The 26,154-nt window shown below is 32.6% G+C and overlaps 1 protein-coding gene and 1 long non-coding RNA gene across 15 annotated transcripts; one reads left to right on the forward strand and one right to left on the reverse strand.

Annotated features, from left to right (window-relative positions):
* Window positions 1-7,107: 7,107 nt before the first annotated feature.
* Window positions 7,108-8,264, forward strand: LOC123203893 (ethylene-responsive transcription factor 1A-like). Its single transcript, XM_044620362.1, has one exon. It carries the CDS (start codon window positions 7,241-7,243, stop codon window positions 8,033-8,035), a length of 795 nt encoding a protein of 264 aa, XP_044476297.1. The 5' UTR covers window positions 7,108-7,240; the 3' UTR covers window positions 8,036-8,264.
* A 6,219-nt stretch (window positions 8,265-14,483) lies between these two features.
* Window positions 14,484-24,105, reverse strand: LOC123204789. Of its 14 annotated transcripts, XR_006499625.1 has the most exons (8): window positions 22,650-24,105; window positions 22,307-22,364; window positions 22,081-22,107; window positions 21,655-21,754; window positions 20,811-20,977; window positions 16,393-16,495; window positions 15,668-16,291; window positions 14,484-14,831 (listed from the first exon to the last, which is right to left on the reverse strand). It is a non-coding gene; the product is annotated as an uncharacterized LOC123204789 (long non-coding RNA). The 14 variants fall into 14 exon arrangements; XR_006499624.1 differs by having other exon boundaries at window positions 15,668-16,495; XR_006499629.1 differs by lacking the exons at window positions 15,668-16,291; window positions 16,393-16,495 and adding an exon at window positions 21,073-21,127 and having other exon boundaries at window positions 14,484-14,910; window positions 22,650-24,100.
* Window positions 24,106-26,154: the final 2,049 nt, after the last annotated feature.

Here is a 26,154-nt window from a genome sequence, read left to right on the forward strand (position 1 = left end):
TTTTAGTACACAGATAGTGTGTTATCATGTGATTGAGTGTTACTTTTTTTTAATTCAAAATTATTCAATTACTTTATGACACATCATCTGTATACATAAATTGTATACCAACAATATGTATGCATAATTTATTGTTGTTTTTATTTGAATTAATAAAGACATCATGGTTATTCAAATATTTGTTTTCGTTTGCATATGGACTTTATTATGCTTGATTGCATATGGAGACTTTATATACATGCATGATTAGATTTTAGTAGCACTTTACTCAAAGGATAGAACTTTCGTGGTGGGGTGTTACACAACATGATTGAGAACCTGTAGGTTACACACAATAGGGGGTATATAATTATGATTTAAAAGTTAAGGTTTTATTATGCATAAAGTAAATTATATCTGAATATTATGATTTGGACCTCTATTAATGAGTAAATATGGATCCAATCATGTCATAATGGATGCCTTACTCATTGTTAGATCTAAGTGTATAAGATTAATACATTAGGGGTAAAATGGTAATAATCCACTGTTTAGGAGTTGGAAGGCAATTTGTAGAAGTTGGATTTGGATTGCACATAGAGTGAATCACCTCGGGATATATAAGATATATCAAATATGGGAAATTTAGATCTTTGAAAATGTGACTTGGTATTTAGAAATAAATATTAAGAACATTTAAAAGTTCAATTAATATTTATTAAAACATTGAGACAAAGTTGTAATTAGGATAACGTAACACCCTTATCTAGATATATACCCTTATACAAAATATGAACCCAAAGAGACGTGTCTAAGTTGAACTTGTACTCTTTTACATTGGAATTTAAAGCATGATATTAAACACTTACAATAAATGCGTGCAAAAGGTGCACAAATGATCACATAAAATAATCTCGAATATCATAAATACCAATCAGACCATAGAAGTCATCTGCATGAAAAATGTGCATATTTACATACATAGTCTCAAGTTGAATATAAGTACATCAAACTCAAACATGAATAACAAATGGCAACGTTGCCTTTTAGCCTTATGCTACTACCTAAGCTGGACCATTGACTCTCCGAATGTCTTGTTACTTCCTCATCTACTTGCAAAACCATAAAAAGGAACACGTGAGTGAAAATCACTTAGTAAGCGGGTGACCCTTCAACACCTTGCACACAACATCTCAAAAACTATTATGTTCCATTATTATCTCACTATACAGTTATTTCAAATATTTTTTGGCATCCTTTTATGCCTATCCATCTTAACTCAACACCCTCGTGCCTTGAATACATAGGCTATGTCATCCTAAATAACTACTGCATAGTTTGAACTTGACATCCTCAATGCCTTATGAAAGCATATGACATCCTAGATGTCTACTATCTAAGAGTATCTCACATATTATTGATTGGCTTTAACTACTAACTAATACCTTGTTCACACACAAGCAATCTAATTATAGTCTATCTCTTACCACGTAAGCATAACTATGTGACTACTAACTAGATTATGTAACACCAATAAGTAAATTCAAGGATATTCTCTTCTTTTTGTATTATTATTGTGTTGATATGTTAAAATTGTGTAAATGATGTTTAAGGGTTGGAACAAACATTCATCATAAGGGTGGATGCCCGTTCATGTGTTGAGAAGGGAAAATATGTCATTTCACATTGGTTGCATGAAAATGGCTAAGTGTGGAAGGATGAATAAGCGCTCATGGTGTTATGCACACCTGTTCATTAGCTTGTCAAATTTGAAATAGGATAAAGGCCAATTTTTATAGTGATTTTGAGATTTGCATTTAAATGGGAAATGATTGGAACAATATTCATGGAGGCGAACGACCATTCGTGATGTTATTTCAAGAAAAATAAAAGGATTTTCATGGCTATTTAGCTCATTTTTCCCTTATTGCAATTCTAAAGCACAAAAGAGTCAATGAGAGAGAGATTTTAGAGCACTAGGACGTCAAAGAACTCAAAACCACTCGAAAGACCTAACTTTGTCGCAGGAAAAGTAAATAGATGATTCTTCTTTTTGAATGGATTTGATGATTTTAAAAAGCATGTTTTGATTATGTCTTGGTATTGAATGTTGAGGATTCTACATGATTGTATGTTCAAGGCATGTCTATTTGCTACACAATCAGGGTATTGGACTGTTAGATATGATTACATGTGGTGTACTGTGATAGTATAAATTGTTAGGTAAAATTTTTCTGAAAAGTCATGATTTGTAGTTATTACTATGAATATAACGCCTATGTTTGTTGAGGAAACATGCTAAGATCCTTAGAGATCAATTGGAGTGATTACTAATGTGTGGATTGCATTGTTGTGGCTAGAAATTGTAGAAATCCATAGGTTATAGATTTCTAGATGATAGTGAATGGTTGTCCTTATGTAACATTAATAACCGTTCATCCTTGTGCAATAGTGATGATCGTTCAACCCTTAGGTTAGGGAGAATGAATTTTGTTCACCTTAGAAATGTACATTAGGTAGCAAGGTCATGAATGCCCATTCGATATGGGGCAAACGTTCATTCATGGTTATTCAGGAGAAACAATTAGTTTGGGAGCAAATGAACGTGCTCAAGAAGTAACGTCATTAATCAACTGTTAGTCAAACGTTTAGGTGAATTACTGTTCATACTATTAGTGTGATGCTCGTTCATAGGCAACGTGAAATCAATATGAAGCAAGGATAATAGATGCCCATTCATTGAATAAAGAAAATAACTATTTTAACACTATGTCATGTGCATAAAAGGGGATGAGTATAGAAAGGCCCAAATAAAGGCAAGAAAGAATGAGAAAGACATTTCAGGGTGTTCGACTATATAGATGATGACACATACCCCAATCTAAGTGGATCTAAGTTGAAAATAGAAAACAATATGTATCCTTATTTTAGCCATCAAATTGTGTGCAATGTGATAATGAAAACATTAAAGATAGTTTGTGTGACCTTGATGCCCATAAGATTTATTTAGAAGTCGATGCTAAAAGCCTTAGCATCTAGGATGCTTATGCATGTATTAACACTGGACATTTTAGCATTTAGGATGCTTGTGTAATATTGAGACAAACATGGGGTCTAACTCCTTATGTGATAGAGTATCCTTAGTTTGAAACTCTACTAGAAAGTGTATTAGGTGCACTTTATGTTAGACATCTAGGATGTCATATGTTTTCACTAGACGTCTAGGATGTTGATGTACATGTTTGGTATTAATCATTCATGATGACACCACCATTATAATTGAGTTTTTCTTTATGTATATGCATTAAAGGTACAATTTTAAGGGATTGTACTTTGGTTTATGCACTGTTATGATGCTTTCAGACTCCAGACACTTTAATATTGTGGATATTATTTATATTAGTTATTTATGATAATGATGCATGCATTCATACCTTTTTCCACACTATGTGTGTTAAAGTGTTTTATCATACTTTTAATTTTGTTGTTGGTTTGGGGAAAGTTCAACTTAACACGTCTTTTTGGGTTTATATTTTGAGAAAAGGTATGTATTTAGAAAGGAGTGTTACAGATTACCATCTTAAATGGTCCTTACCATGAGCTTGTACGTGATGCATCTTGTTGATAACATGAGGAAACTAACTAGTGTCACTCTCTTTTACCATGCACACTTGAATTAAACTAAAACGAGTGGCTAATATGTCTTGGTGTTAAGTGCATAATACTTCTCATGGGTATCTAACTATTTTTTAGCCCTATTGATTTCATATAGAATACTAATTTTGCATATAGTTAGTGGCTACTTTGATGTACATCAATTTTCTTAACTTTTTATATTTTTGACCTGAATTCATTCAATCAAGGTCCATGTCATCTTTCACATTGTCGAGCATATTTGATAGATAATTATCTCGATTTCACCTTTTAAAGGCCTTTCTAACTCTATTCTAACTCTAGCACACATCATAAGGAGTAAAACTGATCATTTTACACTTATCTAAACGAGAATGCCTAGCTTTTGCTTTTCATGCTTCTCACTTAAACCTTGCACAACCTCACCTTTAAACAGTCATGGGCAGTCACCTCTAATTTGACTAACGATAAATTAACATTTGACTAACTTTCGTTAAGTCTTTAAACTTAAGTCACGATCATTCCGTTCAGCTAGCAAAACGTACATCCATGCATGAGCATACATCCCATATCACATGATCATGCAAGCTTCTAACCTTAGGATGATAATTCATCAATTCACGAGGAGTTGTCATCTATAATGAGGATGCATGAATGTCTATGCATGCCTGCATGGTTGTGCATTGGCGTTCGAGTTTGAAATATCTTTATCTTTCTTGTTTTCACCAATTTTGACCAAACCAAACCAATCTTAAGTCTTTAAATCATCACATATCACTTTCTATATACTTTAAAAAAGTTTTCAATCATATAATTATCAAAATACTCATTAATCATTCATAGCCAAATCAGTGCTTCATATAAAACATGTTTATTAACAATCATATGCACAAACATCACCTAACCCATAACTACAATAGGCTTTCTAGATTATAATAATTACAGAGCATGCTTTTAAAATCAAATTCATCTATTATAGGCCATCAAGAACAAGCATAACACTTCAATATAACCAAAACCAGGAAAAAACAACATACTTACTTGTCCTTCATAGTTAAAGCTAATTTTCACGTACCTATAAGGTTTTCAACACCTCTTCTTACTTTCATCGCTCTCTAATAACCTTAATTTCTCTCTTTGCTTGTTATTTGGCTCTACAATTTCTTAAAGTCGAAAGTAAGTCAAGCACTCATGGCTTTTTTTTGTTTTACTAAAATAATGCCACTAACTATCATGCCTCCCTCATGCACTGTCATCCTTGTAGTTACATAATTAAAGGTATGTTATGAAATTATAGTAAAATTGGTTTTTATCCAATTTCAAATTTGACGAACGAATGCATAGATGTGCATTTCTAACCTGCACGATTGTTTACCATCCTTTACTTAGCGATTTTCATATGCATTACATGAAATGACACTTCTGCCTTCCTTAAGGCATGCACGACCATAAATCTAGACCTAGATCTGAGTTGGGCCAACTCGACTCGATAAGGCTTGGTTTGAGTTTATTTTTGGTAAACTCGAACCAAATTCAAACCATAAAATATAAGTCATCTAGAAAACGAGTCGAACTCAAACCAGATTGAGTTTGACTCAATTTGGCTTGCGAGCTAATCATTAGCTTGGATTAGACTGAGTTAAGTCATGGCTTGTGCAAGTTGACTTGAATGAACAAAAATTATTGCTAGTTTTATTAAATATCTTCACCATTTTCGTTGCAAATTTTGACTCCCCCAGCTTTCAACTCTCTGACTTTCCCATTCTTCTCTCACTTTCTAGTGAAAATTAAAATTTCTCTTTTTGTTAGATATCAAAATTTCTTACTCTATGATTTTATAAACTCTCTTCCCCAACATTTTCTTCCTTCCTCTTTTGCCACTTCCTCTGCCTTTCTCCTTCACACATATGGAGTCATAAAACCATTTTCATATCCCATTAGCTTTCTATCTCTAAGCATCCATTTTGAGATCGAAAAGTATTAAAAAAAGGTAAATTGATCACCATATCTCTCATTCAAACCTTTCTTCCTATTGTCTTTCTAGTTCATTGGTAAGGAATTTATCTCGGTTGGCCATAACTTTAGTTACACTTTTTTGTGTCGTTATCATAGGTGCACTAAAGGTTTTTGGTGTTAAATATTTTTGGCAAACTCAAGCTAAAAAATCAAACCATGAATTTGAACACTAAATTTGAGTTACGAATTTGAGTTATGAACTTAAGTCATAAATTTGAACTACGAATTGAAGTCATAAATTCGAATTATGAATTCAAATCGAGTTACGAATCTCAAATTTTTCTCTTGGGCCAAACTCAAACCTTCATTTTGATTAGCTTGAAGAACTCAAACTATCTTTAAAATCATTCAAGTCGAACTTGAGCCAACCTATGTTTGGGTTCGATTTGAATCCACCCCTACATACATCTCTGCAATGCCTAACCTTTCATGGATGCAAAAATCAACATAATGAAATCAAATGAGAGGAAAGGAATGAGCTATTCTTGTACATGTATGTGGGTGTTATAGATGATGCCAACTTTCTAGATGAAGATGACATCAGATCTGGGTCGATCGGTGTTCCAGAGAAAGGAAGAGAGGCCACTGGAGTATGGTGGTACGTCAGGAAAGCTTCGTCATCGGTGATGACATCAGATTTGACATCAAGGATTAAAAACTAAACCCTGATGGGAGAATATTATTTTTTAAAACTTGACCCAAGAGAAAATTATTAGTTTTTAGGGGTTAGAGAAGAAAATTAGATTAAATTTTAATTTATTTTTAATATTATAAATAAAATAATGATTTTATCCTTTAAAATATTAATTTTAATAATTTATAAATGGATAAATTAGATTTTTAAAATTAACAAAGAAAAATATGAGAAAATAACGTATCTTGAGTGGGAAATAGTCCTTTGACCTTATAATTAAGAAAATAAGAGGGGACTTGTAGGTTTGGGTGGGGTTTGCAATAAGAGTGACGTTGGTGGCGGGTCACCATCACCCACAATAAAGAGATTGACTTTGCAAAATTGTGAAGAGACTTTAGTCTTATCCGTCCAGATTTCATTTTGTCCTATATTTTATGATTTTGTCTAAAAACATTGTATTCGTGCGCTAATCAACATAATTAATTAATATGTCTTTTTCCCCTTTTTCTTTCCTGGATGCTTCGTTTTCACTTTATCAAAATAATAAAAGACTAAACATCATTTATTAATTTGTATTTCTTTCATTTTTATTAAAACTATACTATGAAAAGTTCATACATTATTTTCCTCCATGGAAAGTCCTGTTGCTCCTCTTATTTTATATATACATTTTACTTTTTAGAAAAAAATAAAAAATAAAAAAAAGAGACAAGTGGACAATCAAAATGACAACAATTTCGCTGTTTTGCCTATCTAACAGGGATGACGTCATCCTGATAAAACACGTGATAAAAATCTCCCCTTCCACTTTATAGAAGCTTCAAAGAAAGCCGATTCCATTAATTTGCCTTTCCCACTTCACCTGGTTCATGCACCTACCTTTCCCTCTTATCTTTAAATTCCAAAACTTTTACTCACATAACAGAAAAATCAAATTCCATCTCTCCTTTCTTCTTCTCTCCCAATTCTGAAATTATAATGTTCGCACAACCCTTATCTCAATCTGATCTTTCAATTTTAGAGTCAGTTCACCGTCATTTGATCGGTGAATCGGGCCCTGAACTCACTGTTTCAACCGCTACTTGTACTTCTACTGCCACTTCTTATCGCCGGAGTTCCAGCTTTGGCCGCTTATACCCTTGTTTAACTGACACGTGGGGGGATCTTCCTTTGAAGGAAAACGATTCCGAGGATATGCTTGTTTATAATTACTTGCGGGATGCCCTCACTGAAGGTTGGCTCCCGGTTCCACAGGAGGTTACCGACAGCTGTCAGGTTAATTTTTCGGTGAAGGAGGAGCCTTTTATGACAACTGACCAAGAAATTAGAGCTCTTCCTGCTGCGATGGTGGCGGCCCCTGCTCCAGTCGTGGCTGCTCCGTCTAGAGGAAAGCACTACCGAGGAGTTAGACAGAGACCTTGGGGAAAGTTCGCCGCGGAAATTCGGGACCCGGCGAAAAATGGAGCCCGTGTTTGGTTGGGGACTTTTGAGACAGCTGAGGATGCGGCTTTGGCATATGATCGAGCCGCTTATAGGATGAGGGGTTCGAGGGCTTTGTTGAATTTTCCTTTGAGAATTAATTCTGGAGAACCCGAGCCGGTTAGAATTACGTCAAAAAGATCATCGCCGGAGCGGAGCCTTTCATCGGAGAGTAAGTCGCCAAAGAGGAGGAGAAAGGTAGGTGGTGGCAACTCAACCACGACCCAAGCCGGGTTGGAAATGGGAAGTGGAGTTGCACAAGTGGCACGTGCAGAACAAGTGTTGGTTTCATAATGCTGAAGTGGAAGATATTTGGACTTGAGTGACTCAAAAATTAATATGTATAAATGGGGGTATACTCATTTTTTGATTGAGCACTAAAAGTTTTGGGCAAAAATTAAAAAATAAAAAACCCCAAAATTAGTGAGGCATGGGGAAGTACAATGTTGCATTTGGGTTTTGGTTTTGGTTTTGGTTTTAGTTTGAGTTTGGTCTGTGGATACAAAAAAATTGTTTTATTTTCTTTAATTATAAAAAAAAAAAAAAAACTGTCTATTGCCAAAGAGAAGTCCTTCAATTTTAAAATCATTTCTATATAAAAATCAGATAAAAGCTCTGTCAACTAAAGTACCTTTGAATCGATTTCTTTTATCTGAATCTTACGGAACCAATCCCAAAATAAGTTATGTGGAAATTAAATATGTATTGCATTGACCAAAAAACTAGATAGACTTGGTTTATTTATTTAAATCCCCTCTTTGGATAGTTACCCTTTAAGGATAATGCACATCCAAGGAGAGATGTTATTGATTACTCTTGTTTAAACAAGCACGCATGTCAAACTCTAATAAGCAGAAATAAAACAAACTCATAACTACGTGTTATTGAAAAAACATTGTAATAATCAAACATGATTTAAAATCAGACATGCAAAAGATGTCCTGAAAATAGTAACATAATCCATGGTGTAATGTGTGGTAAAAGCATAGAAACAGAATTATAAAATAAATAACATTTAGCACAAATCCTCTTATGAACCTCTTTAGCTGATCTGTATCTTAGCAGCCACTAATCATCTGCCATCTATAAAATATAAAGAAAAAAGATGAGTGTTAAACACTTAATAAGTGGGTGATGAGTAAACACCTACATTTCTTTTCTCTTTCTCTACCTTTCCTTGAAGTTATCATTTTATATCTCTTATTTCATAAGCTCGTTATTTAGGAGGATATCTTTTATCCCTAACTATGATAACATGAAATGCAATGCATGATATAAAATATTTTTAAAAGTAGTGAAAACATTTTTATAGAAACATTTTCTGAAATATGTAAGTGATTATGCCAATTGGACTAGATTGAGGCAAAAATTTGATATTTCAACCATGTGAGTAATATAAGCTCTCATGGTCCCTCTTTCTAGGCACATAAAACATGAGTGAACAACAATGATATCCTACTGAGAATGTGGCTTACTGTGAGTGTGTGTATAAAGAATCTTACAAGTGTCTTATCATAATAATACTTAAGAAAATATACTATAAAACTCATGAGAAAACATGTTTTTATATATATTCGTAACACGTCTCTCATAAAGACTCAAACATCTTATGTGTTTTTAGACAGAATATTAAATTCAAATAAATAACTCATCTCATTCATAAAAAAAAAAAAAAAAATTGATATGTTTTCTTGTGACATAAATTGTACTAAAGGCTAGAGGCATTAGTGGGTTGAGCCGAGCTAGTTTCGAGGCAGCCCATCAAGCTTTAGGCCTGCGTAGTTGTAGGCCTTTCGGCCAACCCAGTCCATAAAATATATAAGACCCATAGCTCAACCCTATGTATATAGGGTGATGTCGACCCGTTAATTCAAAGAAATAATTTTTTATATTATAATTATTAGTTATTAATTTTTGAAAAAACATTGTGCATAGTATTGACCTTGTGACCTTGAAGGCTAAGCCCATGGCACGACCTGGCCAGCCTACAACACTAGCATGATTCACTACAATAGCAAGCAAGGCTAAAATTTTATGCTTTAGACCAAACCAAGAGCTAATGTAGCTCATTTGACATGTCTACTCGAGGCCTCATTAAACATGCCATAAGGCTTTTCTGTGCTTTCACCTCATGTATACCTAAAGTCATCCATCACACATCTAATGACATACTCATATCTCATGTCTTCATGTACTGACTAGGCATGCATTGTACTTTCATGTACCCATAATGTTCCCCTAAAACTCATGTAGCAGCTTTATGAACAAGTGTTCATATACATAGAACGACTATTCACACTCCTTGCTATAAAACATGCCTTGAGTGTGGAACAATTGTTCGCCTTCTTTGCTATGGAGCTAGTATTAATACCTCTGGAGTGACTGTGCAAACATAATATGTACTTAATTATCAACAATAATATGGAATCGCAATTCTGATCTTGGGAATGGATGTTCCATTGTAATCTAGTTTACATGTATGAAATAGCCATCGTTGTCCTTGGAGTGGGTGCTCCATCAACATTTCTATCATCCTATTTCTTATTTGGAATGACATTTCTTGCCTTTGAAACGAGCATTTCATTGCATCCGTTCTTACAAATCTATAATTTTTGCAACAATATCATAACAACTTTTTAATCTATTGAATAGCTAAGGATCATATACTGCTAGTCCTAGTTAGAAAATACAGGAAAGGGAGAAAAAAGGAATAAGAATTATATGGGTATAATATGATAAATGATAAAAAATATGTTTGTGAAAAAATAATTATAAAATTTGGATATGAAAAAAATACGAAACTTGTATATATGAGTTTAATACGACACATTGTTAATAATATGTTTCTAAAAATATGACAATACCAATTATAATTTTAACACTTTTTATAGATTTTTTGATTAACAATTTAAATGTATAATATCTAATTGATTATTAAACTCAATATAACATAATATATAATTAAAATTCAATCATCATAAAAAATTATTAAGAGAGAGATTTAGATGACAAAAAATTGAGGTTTTTGTTTTATATAGTTATGACATTATGATAATTAATTGAAAATGTAAAGGACATTTTTGAACTTTAGAAAATTCATAAAAACTGAAAAATGTAAAAAATGACAAAAATACGCATTTGATATGGGAAACATATAAAATACCCATTTAATATATTTTGGGTTTAAAAATTTGAAACAATGTGTTTAAAACACGAACTAAACAGGGGTATAAATAATTTGTGTTTTTACTATTTATACTACTAGTTTATCCTTAGAAACTCAATATACTATCAGATCAAGACATTAAACTCACATATCAAATTTTAAAATGCCTAAAACAACAATTATTTCAATTCACCTCTACAACATACATCATTAACGACAAATCATTCTAAAATCCAACATACATATTTGCATTAGTTCCACGAATTTACAATATGTCACCCATAATGCATTATAACCACAATCTATAGGTCCATATACATTTGCATTCAACACAAAACATTTAAGTATATTAGAGTAAGAAGATTCCTACCTACTTCTAAATTTGATAAAGAATCCAATTTTAAACTCAAATCCCCTCTTAATTGATCCTTGAAGGGGTTATTATGGAGAATTTTGGATGACTAAGGTTTGTATGATTGCGAAAAACAAAAGGAAAACTCTTGTTAATCGTTCATGTAATAATATATATTTTTTTAATTTTTCACTAGATAACCATCAAAATCGGTGTTTCATCAAAATTAGTTGTTTTATCTAATCATTACAGAACGATTGTTCCAACTTCTAGAATGGCCGATTGCCTCTTATTTTTTTTTTATAATTTAACTTAAACATTCTAATTAACAACTCAAATACATATCATATTTATTTAAATACATAAACAATATAAAATTATTAAAATAACCTTATTACGCATTTGTAGATATTATTATGATTTGATATTTTTAGCTATAATGAACGTCATGGCTAAATGTGCATATTGTCGTAGTGACTAGCAAAACTACAAAATCAACCGAAGCCCATCAATTAAATCAAAAAAGGCAAAAGTAATCCGTAAATTTAAACAATTTTTAATACATTAGAACATAGAGCATTGGTGGCAACTGGACCATGAAATAAGAACAAGATGTGCGTTGCTTTTGGCTTGCAAGCATTTCATTGATGTGAATCTTGCGCCTTCAACTGGCAATGTCACCGCCATGCTCACTGCTGGAAATGACAATTATTATAGAATGGTTGTTTGGTAAAAAATAAAAGTTCAACATGTACCTTGCATTAGTAGCAAAAAGACAACAACCCCTAAAGTGAGTCGTGTCAACCACAAACAGTTGGGCTCCACGTGCTGGACACACAATTATTCTATGGTCAAACTTATAACAGCAAAAGCTTATCTTCCAAATTGAAACCTTGACTTGACTGCATGAGATTGACTATTCTAAATTCTCCCAAGGTATTGAATTTTTCACTTTTTTTTGGCCCTTCTATACGTTTATATTATATTTTTCACACCACAAATATTTCTATCATTTTATATGTTAAAATATCTAAATTATTTTCATTATTAATAATAAAATAAAATAATAATAATATTATTTTTTATATATTTCAAAGAAAAAAAAGTATAAATATTTGGTACCAATATTTAAAATAAAATTTACATATGTATTAAATAAGGTTAAGTGAATTTAAAAATTTTTAAGTTTAAATTTTTTAGATTTATATAGGTGTTAAAGACATGCAATGGATTGGCTTTTGCATGTGAGACCAAGGGTTAGCATTGACGCTAACCCCTGAGTTTTCGCCTATCAGTTATTCGTTTAATTTTTATTCAGATCTAGATTTTTAAATTTTTTGCCCATCAATATAATATTAAACAATATAATAATATAAAATCATAATATTAAATAATTTAACAACATGAAATCATAATAAAATTATATTTTACTTGAAGTTATAAATATAAATCTATCTTACATGATTTGATTTTCAATTGTTAAACAAGAAAACACATAACATAAGAGTTTGAATCAAAACTGACCTAAATGTAGATGATTTTGTTATGAAATCTTTATAACAAATATGAATTCTCTCAAGACGTTTGACAGTTTTTGTCTCTCTCATTTGTGTCCAAATTGAATCATTTATAATGGATAGTGATTTCATTCTTTGAATTTATCTCAAGGGTTTTATTGTTAAATCATAAGTATTTTCTCAATTAAATTTTTTTTTTTACGTTATAGAGATTTCTTTCCTTGTTAGAAAGTTGAAAAAAAAGAGACATTACCATTGTGGTATTCTTTCTTTTTGTATGGATTATATCAATAAAAATATTTTAGAGAAAAAGATTTCCATTGTAGTGTTTTCATTTAAGATTGGAGATAAATAATATATATATATATATACATACACAGTTAAAAAAAAATCAATATCCCCGTAAGACTATAAGATCTCTTTATGATCTGGATTTAAAAATGCCTTCACTGATGATTCATTTACATTGATATTTTCCTTACTTTTCTACTCATGTCGTTGCTGGTGGTAGTTGACAAGTATGACCCTTCTTTTATGGAACAATGTGATATTAGACAATTCAAATTGTCCTGAATTGATGTATGAACATGGAACATTTGTTCAAACATCATTCAAACCTGAATCACTTTTAAAACCCTTTCATCGAAACAATAAGAGTACAAGTACACACTACTGATCATGAGTATATAATTAAATATATAAATGATATATCATTATTATTACCCAATTGTAAATTCAAAGTTAGGGAGGTATGCATTGAGACATTGAGCTGCATAATTTTCAATTGTTGTGTGAGTTATAACAGCATTATTTCCTCCACCAGTCGTAGTTTTGCTCCTTAAAAGGCCAACTTCTCTTATCTCATAATAACTATATAGGAACTAAGATTCTAATGGATGCACTGAAGTAATTTCGTAACTTCATTAAGGCCAAACGACTATTTCCCACCCAAGGTTTAGCATTTTCTCAAAAGTCCCCCCTTTAACTATGGAAACACCAAACATCTACCTATGGCCGGTTAAATTTAATCAAACCCTAACGGTGGTAGGGGTAAAATCGTCATTTTTGCTATAATATTAAAAATAAACTAAAATAGAATCTAATTTTGCCTCCCTAAACTTTAAAAACTGAAATTTTCCCCCCGCCTAAGTTTTGAAAAATTACAGTTTCACCCTAGGGTTTGGTTTTGAAATCTCCGGCGACTTCTCCGGCTCCGTTGCCGACGGCCGCTCCCTCCTGAAGCAACCTCTCCTTCCGGCGATCTCTTTCCTCCCATTTGGAGGTCCGATCGGCGTCCGGAGACGCCGTGGGAGACGAAGAACTTCGTCGGGAAGACGAAGCAGACCTCCAAATGGGAGGAAAGAGATCGCCGGAAGGAGAGGTTGCTTTGGGAGGGAGCGGCCGTCGGCAACGGAGCCAGAGAGGTCGCCGGAGATTTCAAAACCAAACCCTAGGGTGAAACTGCAATTTTTTAAAACTTAGGCGGGGGAAAATTTCAGTTTTTAAAGTTTAGGGGGGCAAAAGGAGATAAAATTTTCAGGCGTTAAGGTTTGGTTAAATCTAATCGGCCATGGGTGGGTATTTGATGTTTCCATAGTTAAAGGGGGGACTTTTGAAAATACATCAAACCTTGGGTGGGAAATAGTCGTTTGGCCCTTCATTAATTATAAGCATCAAATATTGAATGAATCTGAACTGCAAAATAACTTTAAAGGAGAAGAGGTCAATTGATTGTAAACTTATTATGCAGAATATGTTCAAATAGAACTCTTGTATGTAAGTTGAATGTCAAAAAATACTACATCAATAATAAAGACAACTTATGCAACCAATGTTAGTACTGCACACATCATTTCAGCTCATTTAAACTTCCAAGGATTAGGAGGTTAAATATCTAAAAGCCATAGAAGCTAGCTTACCAACAAGAAGCTCGCAGCAATTGCTTCTACTGACCTTGTGAGGGAGCAATTTCTTTGCTTGTTGCAGCAACTTTTGATTTGCTTCTTATGATTTTTTATCCACTTCACACATCATTTCAGCCCTCTTAATTTTCTCCTGAATTGTGGAAAGAAGATTATCTGAGTTGTCCAACCTTAAATTTGCAATTACTGAATCTTGATGAAGATTGTCTGACCTTAATGAAATATCATGGAGACCAATAAATAATCAAAGACAGACAGTATAAATGTATATGAAAATAGGGAGAAATTTTAGAGCTTTAAACTCGTCATGGGATTAACAAAGAAAGGAATCACACATGACACAGCTTACTTCACACAAATAAAATCATTCTCTACCAGTCAGTACCCAGTCATAGGCACTGGCAAGGCCAATCCAGGTTTAAATTCAACAAATAAATAACAAGATAATAGTTCCAAGGAATTCAATAACATAGTAGTATGAGAAAGTATATATTTGTAATATTTTTTGAAAATAATGATCACTAATTTATATCTTCAGTAATTTACTAAAATATATATATATATATCTCCAGTAATTTACTTTTTACAGGAGAAAGAGGTAGAATTAGATCAATGGAAGATCCATGCATAAGTATTCCAATTTTTTTACTTGCATTATTTCCCTCTTTGCATAGAGACCACAATAGACATTGAACTAACACAACCCTCCAAAGCAACAAAACACAACAATGGCACAGTTGCAGAAAAATGGAGAATATCACAACAAACTCATAAGCTTATATCTTACGTTATAGGCATCAAACACAAATCTCCACTGTGCAAAATATAACTTCAGATGTACCTAAAATATTGTCAAAATTTGAGAGCAATCTAAGAGTAAACAAAAGAAAAAAAACATGTTTTTCTAAAAGCTATCTAAACTGAATTATAACATACAACCAGTCACATTCCACACATATAACGACTTACCTGAGGAATGCTATATGAGGCTTGGGAAAGGTACAAGGATCTACAAAGGCATTGCCTACATCACGATCTCCCAGGTTGCTTGCTAATACAAACATTCTAAAGTTGAGTACCCAGACACATTAAGACCACACTTGATGCAATTGCTAGCAGATCATTTATATGGCTCACAATTGAGAATGCATTCCAACTAATTGAACGGATGACCGCAATTAGTTCATGTTGGATAGATGATATTGTGCCAAAATAACCATCAAAGGTATATAAAGTAGACGGAATGACCATGGTGAATGCGAAGCTTGATACCTTGACAAAGAAAATGGAAAGGTTGGATATGAAAGCAGTGGGTGTGACCAGACGATGTGAAATATGCAGAGGAGGACATGTTAGTATAGATTGCAACACTATAAACACATACCCTGGTGAACAAAGTACGAAACAAGCAAACGCAATAAATTTCAACTAGAGAAGTCAAGGCAACCTATGTTCAAATACTTACAATCCAAGATAGAGGAATCATCTGAACTTCTCATGGAATAGCAAACCAGTTCCTACTAATACGAGCCAGAATTTCAGACTGTCACCACCTGGATTCTAGAATAGTGCACCACAACAAGAACCGTTCACCTTATGCCAAGAGAGTAGAAATCAAGTTTAGAGTTGATGATGGAAAGTTATATAAAGCTCAAAATTAGAAGACACAAGTTCAAGAAGAAGCCATTAAGCACCTCATTGAAAGAATGGAGCAATTGGCTACTCAAAATAAAATGCTCGAGGTGCAGCTAAGTTAGCAAGCTTCTTCATCAAACTCACGAGATCAAGGGAAGTTACCTAGTCAGCCAATAAATCCAAGGGAACAATGCCAAACTATAGCCATTAGAAGTAGATACACAAATGAAACCCTAGAATTAACGCACCCTGACAAGCCAATCGCACCAGAGAACTCTTTAAGCAAAGATGTAGATACAACCAAAGAAAAAATGCAACAGATATCATAAGAGCCACTTGAGAATAAGAAGAGAATTTACAACAATAGCCCTTTCAGAAGAGTGTAGTGCAATCTTCTAAAAGAAATTGCCACCGAAACTAAAATACTTTGAAAGTTTCTTTATACCATGTATAATAGGAAACGAATCCTTCAATAAAGCATTATGCAACTTGGGCGCCAGTATTAGTCTCATGCCATTATCTATATGTAGAAGGTTGGACATCAGAGAGCTCAAACCTACAATAATCACTTTACAACTAGTCGACAAATCAATTGAACATCTGAGTGGAGTGTTGGAAAACGTTTCAGTACATGTAGGTAAGTTTTATATCCTAATAGACTTCATAGTATTGGAAATGGAATAGGACGACCATATCTCTATAATCCTCAAGAAACCATTTTTAGCAATTGTAAGAGTCATTATAGATGTAAAGAATGGAGAACTAACTTCAAGATCGGACAAGAGAAGGTGGAATTCAAAGTGTTTAAATTAATTACACAACCTTTTGTTGTTAATTCGTGTTGCAGGATGGATATCACTAAAGAATGCATGGATGAGATGCTTGAGGAAGCACTACCGAATAATGCACTAGAGTCCTGCCTAATCCACAATGGCTTACAACTCTACAACCCATTGAAATTGTAACATATGCACAATACTTGGAAGCTATAGAAATAGCAGCAACACGCCTCAAGTTTGAAAATATGAATCAAGCAGTTATCCGACTAGGTATAGACATACCATAACTACCAGCCAAAGATGCACCAAAGTAGAACTTAAGCCATTACCAGCCAAGTTAAGGTATACATATTTGGAACCAGATTCTACTTACCCTGTTGTTATTAACGTGGATCTGAATGCTGAACAGGAAGGCAAACTAGTACGAATACTTAAGAATCTTCTAAATCTTGGTACATCCAGATGATCTGGAAAAGACAACATTCACTTGCCCATATGGAACCTTCACTTATAGACATATGCCTTTTCGGCTTTTGCAATGCACCGACCATATTTCAATACTGCATGATGCCATATTCTCCAATTTTGTTTAACATATAATGGAAGTTTTATGGATGACTTCTTAGTTTATGGTAGCAATTTCAACAACTATCTTGAAAACCTCTCTAAGGTACTTCAGAGATGTGAAGAAGTAAATCTTGTCGTCCACTAGGAGAGATGCCACTTCATGGTAAGAGAAGTGATCGTACTAGGACACCTAGTATCCAAACATGGAATAGAGGTAAACCTAACACAATAGAGGTGATAGAGAGATTACCATCGCCCACCAATGTGAAATAGTCAAGAGCTTTCTAGGTCATGCAGGATTTTATAGAAGATTCATCAAAGACTTTTCAAAGATAGTCAAACCACTCTTAAATCTGCTTACAAAAGATATGAATTTTTCTTTTAACAAAGAATGTCTCAATGTGTTTTGTAAGTTAAAGGAAACACTATGTCAACACCAATTATGCAACTACTACACTGAGACCTCTCACTTGAAATAATGTGTGATGCAAGTGACTATGTTGTTAGAGCAGTATTGGGACAAAGGAAAGACAACAAACCACATGCAATTTAGTATGCAAGCCACACACTAGATGAAATAAAAATAAAAAATGCCACGACAGAAAAAGAGCTATTAGTAGTAATTTTTGCATTTGACAAGTTTTGATCATATCTAATGGGTCCAACGTACTCGTATACATTTACCACACAACACTAAAGTACCTATTGAATAAGAAAGATGCCAAGCCACAATTAATTTGATGGATCTTACTTCTATAAGAGTTTGACTTAGAAATATGAGACAAAAAAGGAGTAGAAAATGTAGTTGTTGACCACCTATCATGCATAGAAAACAACAAACGTGGGGCGAAAGAAAAGGAACTACTAATAGATGATGCATTCCCAAACAAGCAATTGTTAGCAGTTTCCAAGTGGAATGCCCCAAGGTATGTAGACATCGTGAACTACTTGGTTAGTGGAATCTTACCGTCAGATCAAAATTTTTACCAATGAAAAAAGTTCCTATATGACTCCAAGAACTACTTTTGGAAAGAATCTTTGTTATACAAATGGTGCTATGATGGAATAATAGAGAGATTTGTACCAGAAGACAAGATGCATAACATATTAACCTATTGTCACTCCTTAGAAATGGGAGGACACTTTAGTGCGTCAATGACTACAACAAAGATATTACAATGTGGATTTTATTGGCCCATGATGTTCTAAGACAAGCTAGAATTTGTGAAGAAATGCGATCGCTACCAAAGGACTAGAAACATACCACGAAGAGACAAAAAGCCCTAAAACACAATCTTGGAAGTTGAATTGTTTGACACGTGGGATAAATTCATGGGACCATTCCTAGTATCATATAGAAATCACTACATCTTAGGGGCGGTCGACCATGTATCCAAATTGGTGGAAGCCACATCGACTCTGACAAATGACACTAAGGTCTAGTCTGATTCCTGAAAAAGAATTTATTCATTCGTTTTGGTATGCCACAAGCGTTGATCAGTGATGGGGGCTAAAATTTTTGTAACTACCTAATGAAGAAATACAATGTGACTCACAAAATCACTACCTTTTACCATCCTCAAACCAGTGGAGAGGTAGAGATATCCAATCGTGAAATTAAATTTATACTAGAGAAAACTATGAATAATTCATGAAAAGACTAGAGTATATGATTAGATGATGTGCTTTGGGCTTACTGCACAACATATAAAACCCCAATTGGAACATTGCCTTATCGACTCGTCTACAATAAATCATGTCACCTATCAGTAGAATTGGAACACAAAGCATACTAGGCCATGAGATACTTGAACTTTGAAACTAATAGGGACCTGCTAACCCCATAAGTCCGTAACACATTATTTCTTTAATTTATAAATTGTTATATTTTACTTCATTGAATAGTTATTGCATGTTTGTGATAAAGATATGGGTCTATCTTTGCACATATTTGTAGGCTTAAGTAGACTATCAAAAGATGGGTACTGCATTAGTTTATATGTTCTTTGAACTTGGATAACTAATACTAGAGATAGGTCAATCCTTTGTGGAGTAACTGGAATCACAGCTCGTAATGGGTAGGAACTGTCTAGGTTATCATGAAAGTAGAAACTTGTTCAGGAGTTACACACTTCGTTAACCTCGCAAGAGGAACTAGGTTAATTTAGGATATCCAACCGACAATAATATTTGATTTCTTTAGCAGTTTCATTACGCTATAAACTTATGTGTGTGTTATCGGTAAACCTGATGTCCTAGAAATCTGACATATATGAATTCTTCAGCATATTTTATTTACTCTACTTTCAATTAGTGCAAATTAGTTCAATCACTTTGTTTTATTTACAACAGAGCATATATTTAATTTCGAATACAATCTCATTAGCTAAATCCAAGCCTTGGTTTAATTAGGGGTTGATTTCTCAATCCTTGTGGGATTGATATATATTATTACTTGACGATTTGTGCACCTATGAATGGGACCACTAAAAAAAAGAAAACCTATAAAAAAGGAAAATTAATCATCAAAAATCTATTTCTTGTCGTTAAGGAGTTTTAACAATGGGAAAAATCTTGTCATCGCTTATCGTTATAACTTTTGTTGCTAAAAGTATTAAAAGTGGGAAGAAAAGTCTTATCGTTAATATAAATAATGAGAAGTGTTAGTCCAGTCGTTAAAAATAGTAATTTCAATAATGAATATTCTCGTCGTTATAACAATATTTATCTGTCATTATACATAATATTAACAATGAATATTTTTCGTTGTTATAACAATATTATTGGTCACTATACATAATATTAACAATCAATACTTCCGTCATTATAATAATATTTATCTGTCACTAAATATAATATCAATGATAAATCTCCTCATTATTATAACAAAATTTACCCGTCACTAAACATAATATTAATGATGAATATCCTAATCATTATAATAATGTTGATAATAAAATTTTGATTATCAAAATATGATAATTGATACTAATTGTATTTTAACCAAAGTTATTTCAAAGTCTCCATATAATCTACAATTATAAAAAATAAGAAAAAAAAGTATAAATTTCCTATTATGGTAATCTCTCTATAATCTAAAATAAAAAGATTTAAGAAATTCAGTTTCATACTTGCTTAACTCATGGGCATTTATCTGCAGCAGCCTCTACGGCAATTGAGCAAGATATCTCAGCTGAACCACCACCATAAACAATGGAATTGTCACGAATTAGATTTCTAGCCACACACAGCACGTCATACAGGCTGCACTTTGTTTCCTCAATAATCATTTTGTTACCTAATGCATCAACAGACAAATAACCTGTGTGAGATTATTTAAACAACTTCTCCACCCTTCTCAAGATTTATTCTTTTCAGTACATCAACAAGTACTTTATATCACTCATGCCACAACTATTGTGGGGGCTGCATGTATCGAGCAGCTTAACTGCAACCAAACACCTCGTCACTATAATAAACAAAATCAACTTTGTAAGAAAATGAAATGTCAGTTAAAACCAACAGCCGCAGAAAAGTCAGCCAACAAAAGCATAAATGAAAAAGAAGAAAACAAACATGGCAGATGTCTTAAATAAAGATACAGACATTAGCGCCATGAGCAGATTAGTTTTGTGGTTACTTTCAAACAAGTAATTATTCGATTTTAGTGAGTTCGAAGGAAATATTTAAAAACTAGGCCTTTAATACAGCATCCATCAGGCATTAACAGCTACCCAGAGTTTACATTTTTTATTTTGAACATGATAAATCAGAAAACATTGAAAGTGACAATCAGGAACATACACATGAGAGTTCGAATGTAGTAGTCAGCACTATTTTAATACACGAACAATCATATCTATGATTTAGTCCACATCTTAAAACCATCAAAATTTTAATACTTGATCAAATGGAAAAGACAATTTTGACAAACCAAACTGATTTAGCACCAGAAGCAAGGATACATGATTCTACCTCGGATAAATATGGTTACTGCCCTTGGATTTGCACGGTGTTCAATGTACAGAATTCAAGCTTTTGTTGTACCAAAAGGCCTCTCTCGAGCCAAACTAGCCTAAAATAATTAATATTGTATAGAATCAATATATCTTCTACTTAGGAGATATTGTGTAAGAAAAATTATATTAAATAAAACAGTCGGAGATTTGAACACAGAAAAGAGGGAAATAAGCACGAATACCAATTTGAAAATACTCAATGAGTATTAGAAAACTAATTAAAAATATATTTGTGTAAATTATACGCTGTTGTTGGGTTTTTAACAGTTTAACTCATCTCTTTCTGACAAATAAACCATGATATCCCTTTTGGAAAAGGCAAAAATAACTTAACAAGCATTCTCAATCAAAACATAAACAGGAAAACCAAAGCAGTGAGTACCTTTCCCAGCTTTTCCGGTGTCAACCCCTGGAACATATGAGATGAGCAATTTAAGTAAAAATCTTTGAAAAGCATTATAAACCCAAATTATTCTCTAAAAAGCAATAAATTAACCATGTGGAGACTGAGTCAAACAAGAAGAAATTGAGTTTAATTTCAATAAAGAAAAAAGCAAGACACAACCAAAATTAGTAATTATCATATAGGAGGTTTAAGAATATAATACCTATGCAATAAAAAGTTTGCCAAAATGCTTTCATGTTGTCTAGCTTTTAAATATCGTTCTGCAAAAATTTGAATCATTCAATCAAAGGAAAATAATACTTATATGATTAGAAGTTATCATATAAATAAAAAGCAATCATATATCCAAAGCAAGTCATAAAACACCTGATTGCGTTTTCAAAACAACCTGCCACCTTTATTGATACATCTTCATTCAGGTGGTTTGACCAATTTTAGGCATAGTTTGTATTGATGAAATACGAAACTATGAAAAGGCAGTGCAGTTGCTACAAAAACAACTACTTGAAGCTATTTTAGAAAGCTTAGGGTTAAACATCAATTACCTCCAAGAGGACATTGAAGAAGGCCTGCAAGTCATGACAGTAACTTGCTATCCAGTATGTCCTGAACCTGATCTTGCATTAGGTTTGCCATCACATTCAGAGACTATGGTTCACTAACCATCTTACTGCAAAGCAGTCCAGGGCTACAACTCATGGACCACAACAAGAACTGGCTATCTGTTCCAGCAATTGAAGGAGTTTTAATAGTTTAGTTGGGAGATCAAATAGAAGTAATGAGCAATGGCCAACACAAGAGCATTGTGCACAGAGCAACCGCCACATCTAAGAGTTCTGATGAACAGTTTATAGTAAAACAAGAGAATACCTTGTCAATATTAAAATATAGAAGATGACAAAGGAAATAAATAGAAGGAAGTTAAATTCCATCAATAAATAGAAACAAAGGAGAAAAGATCTTATCATAATTAGTAAAATTCATATCACATAACATTTATATTATAGATTTACACACAGAGACAGACAATATATTCATATGTCATGCAATCAAACTAAAGATAAAACTTAATTATATGAACAAACATTAAATGTGATTATGTATCACAAATCACTTGAAGTTCATATATATGTACAAATTAAGCATTAAATAATTAACTAAATTAATCTAAGTAGTAATATTAATGAATATTGAGCGATCAACGCAAGTAACAACTAATGAAATGACATTACCCAAGTCAAGACAGTCGCGTATAATTAAACTTTAGGATCACATAGGATTCAAATCAAAGATAGTGTCGTTAATAAAAATGGGAATAAAGAAAAAAACAAAAGGCTATAGACAAAATTCTCCCGCAATATCTTATCCATCAAATAAGCAACAATAAATGGAACACTAAGCCAAAGAAAATACAGAGAAAGGTAACTTACAAAAACAAACACACTAAAAAGGGAAAAAAAAAAAAAAAGATTATAGGCACTGAAAAACTGAAGGCCGGGAGAAGCCAACCCAGAAGCCACAAACCATTCCCTTCCAAGCAAAAACAGAAAATGGAACTACAACAGGAGAAGCAAAACCAGTCCAGTGAAAAAAAAAAAAAAACCAATGGGTTTTTATCAACTAATCTGAGGAAGTTTAACATGTAAACACTCCAGTTTTTTTCATTATACTTATTTTTCAATCCAGGGGAGAAGAAGCAATGCCACTCAAGCAAAGTAACTTCTATTGACAACAACGAAATAACTTCAGCATAAATTGAAAAATTGAAAATCATAAAAGAGTCAAAGATGAACAAAGGGTAGGGGAGACGCCAGAGAGAAGACAAGTTTCCGTCGACCTTCGTCAATGCTATAATGAAGACAAACAGTTCGATGTACTAATGATTTGAATACGAGTTCTTGAGAGTTGGCCGAGCTCTGGAGGTTTTGTAGGTTAGGGATTTTGATTGAAAAATGTCAGTTAAAAAAAGGGAAAAGGACAATTTCCCACCAATTTTTTTTGGTCATTCTCAGACCTATACCCATGGGAGGTGAAAAACCTTTTTTCCTATCCATAACCAAATTACCATCCAATTTTTTAATTAGAGATAGGGATAAAATCATCATTTTAATTATAAACCTTAAAACTTTAAAATTTCATCATTTTCCCCTCTAGATTTTAAAAACTAACACCTCAACCCATCCTTAAAGTTTGAAAAGTTTATATTTCACCCCTAGGGTTTTTTTCCTTCTTTGACCACCACTGACGGCCAACACATTTCATTGATCTCTCATCTCCGATTATAAAGGATGACGAAGGACGACCCTTCATCACCTAGATCTGGATGATGAAGCATCATTCAGATTTAGAATAACAGACGAAGGACAATATTTCATCGTCTTTTGTTGTCGCATTTGGACGATGTGACGAACGACGAAGGACAACGAAGCATCGTCTTTCCTTGTCTGGGTGGAGCGACGAAGAGATCTCCGATGAAAATGAGGTTTTGGCGATTAAGTAAATAGTTGCTAAAAATTTAAATGTAGTTATAGATTATATTTAGCGTCTATTAAACATTACTCGCACAATTGTTGTGAAATCATTGTTGAGGAAAATATTCAACAACTAATTTAAAATAGTTGTTGCAACTTGCTTTTAGCAACTAAGATGTTAGTTACTAATTATAATTAAAATAGTTGCAAATGAGTCTAAATAATTATTCATTTTTGTTGTAAAATAATGTCATTAACAACTTAAAATTTAAATGCAAATGAATATATTTAGTAACTAAAAAAATTAGATGCAATTGAATGTTTTTAACAACTAAAAAAATTAGTCATAGACAAATGTTATTCCTTTATAGTCATTAGATATTTTTGACAACTAAAGATATTAGACATCAATGATTTTGTCTTGGCACTATGTTTTTCAAATTTTTTGATTTTATATATACTAAGAAAACAATACAATATCAAAACTATTTGAATAATATCACAATACATAATTTTTTTGCTCTATATAAGAAACACATTCTTCTATACATACGATAATTAATATAGTTGTTGCAAATTGGTTTTTGCTGTCTGTAGGAGTCTTTCGCATCCAACTTCTTGAGTCTTTCCTCACACATTCTTCATCAAAATAACACATTCAAATGGTATCCATACACATTCAACAATATTAAAAAATAACAATTTGATAATTAAGATCTGTTGAATTTCTAAATTATGAAAGATGTTTTAAGTTCAACAAGCTTTTCAAAATAAAATATTAAATATGCAATATCACATATTGAGCAACTGATTCATCAACTAGAACAATTAAGAAAATATAAATCATTCCTATACTAAAATATGTATGATTTACATAAATTAAAAAAACATGTTAATATATAAATGAATTTTATATTTTTATCTGTGTTTTTGTTATTTTGAGGCAACGGTGATGAACTTTCTATCCTCGTAACTTGATTTTTATTTTTTGAAAGGTTTCTTCTTGTACCAAGAGCCATAATTAAAATCTGTAAAATATAAATCAAAAATAGAAATGTCAAGACCAATGTTTTCAATTTGAAGATAATATAATTATACAATTATTTAATAAAAAAAACTAATGTCTATTTCTTTCATACCATTTTTCATTCGCTCTCAGTATCACTAATTAATTTTTCTTCAATATCACTATAATAATCAATCATTGTTTCATCTTCTTCCGCAACATCATCTTCTACTACTTCAATATTATCATGTACATTACTTGAATAAACTAAATTTGGATCAATATTATTTTTATGGAATTGTTTACTATTTAAATCATCTTCTTGCATAATCCAGTCACTTTCAAAAAATTCATTTTCTGGGTTAATAGGAACAATATTCTCTTCTTCTTTATTATTTTATCCATCTCTTGTATATCCCATAAGTTTCTCTGCTGAGCTTTTCAAACCACTTTCCAATGAGCCCCATACTTGTAATCATCAATGTACAATACCTATTAGGTTGAATTGCAAGTGCAAAAGGGTCATTTTCATGCCAAAACTTGCCAACATTAATGCATGTGAGATGATAATCC

This window comes from Mangifera indica, chromosome 20, assembly GCF_011075055.1.
Source record: "Mangifera indica cultivar Alphonso chromosome 20, CATAS_Mindica_2.1, whole genome shotgun sequence".
NCBI lineage: Eukaryota > Viridiplantae > Streptophyta > Magnoliopsida > Sapindales > Anacardiaceae > Mangifera > Mangifera indica.

Excerpts from the sequence above, each read along its gene's own strand:
- LOC123203893 (XM_044620362.1), top strand. The coding sequence starts at position 7,241 with ATGTTCGCACAACCCTTATCTCAATCTGATCTTTCAATTTTAGAGTCA.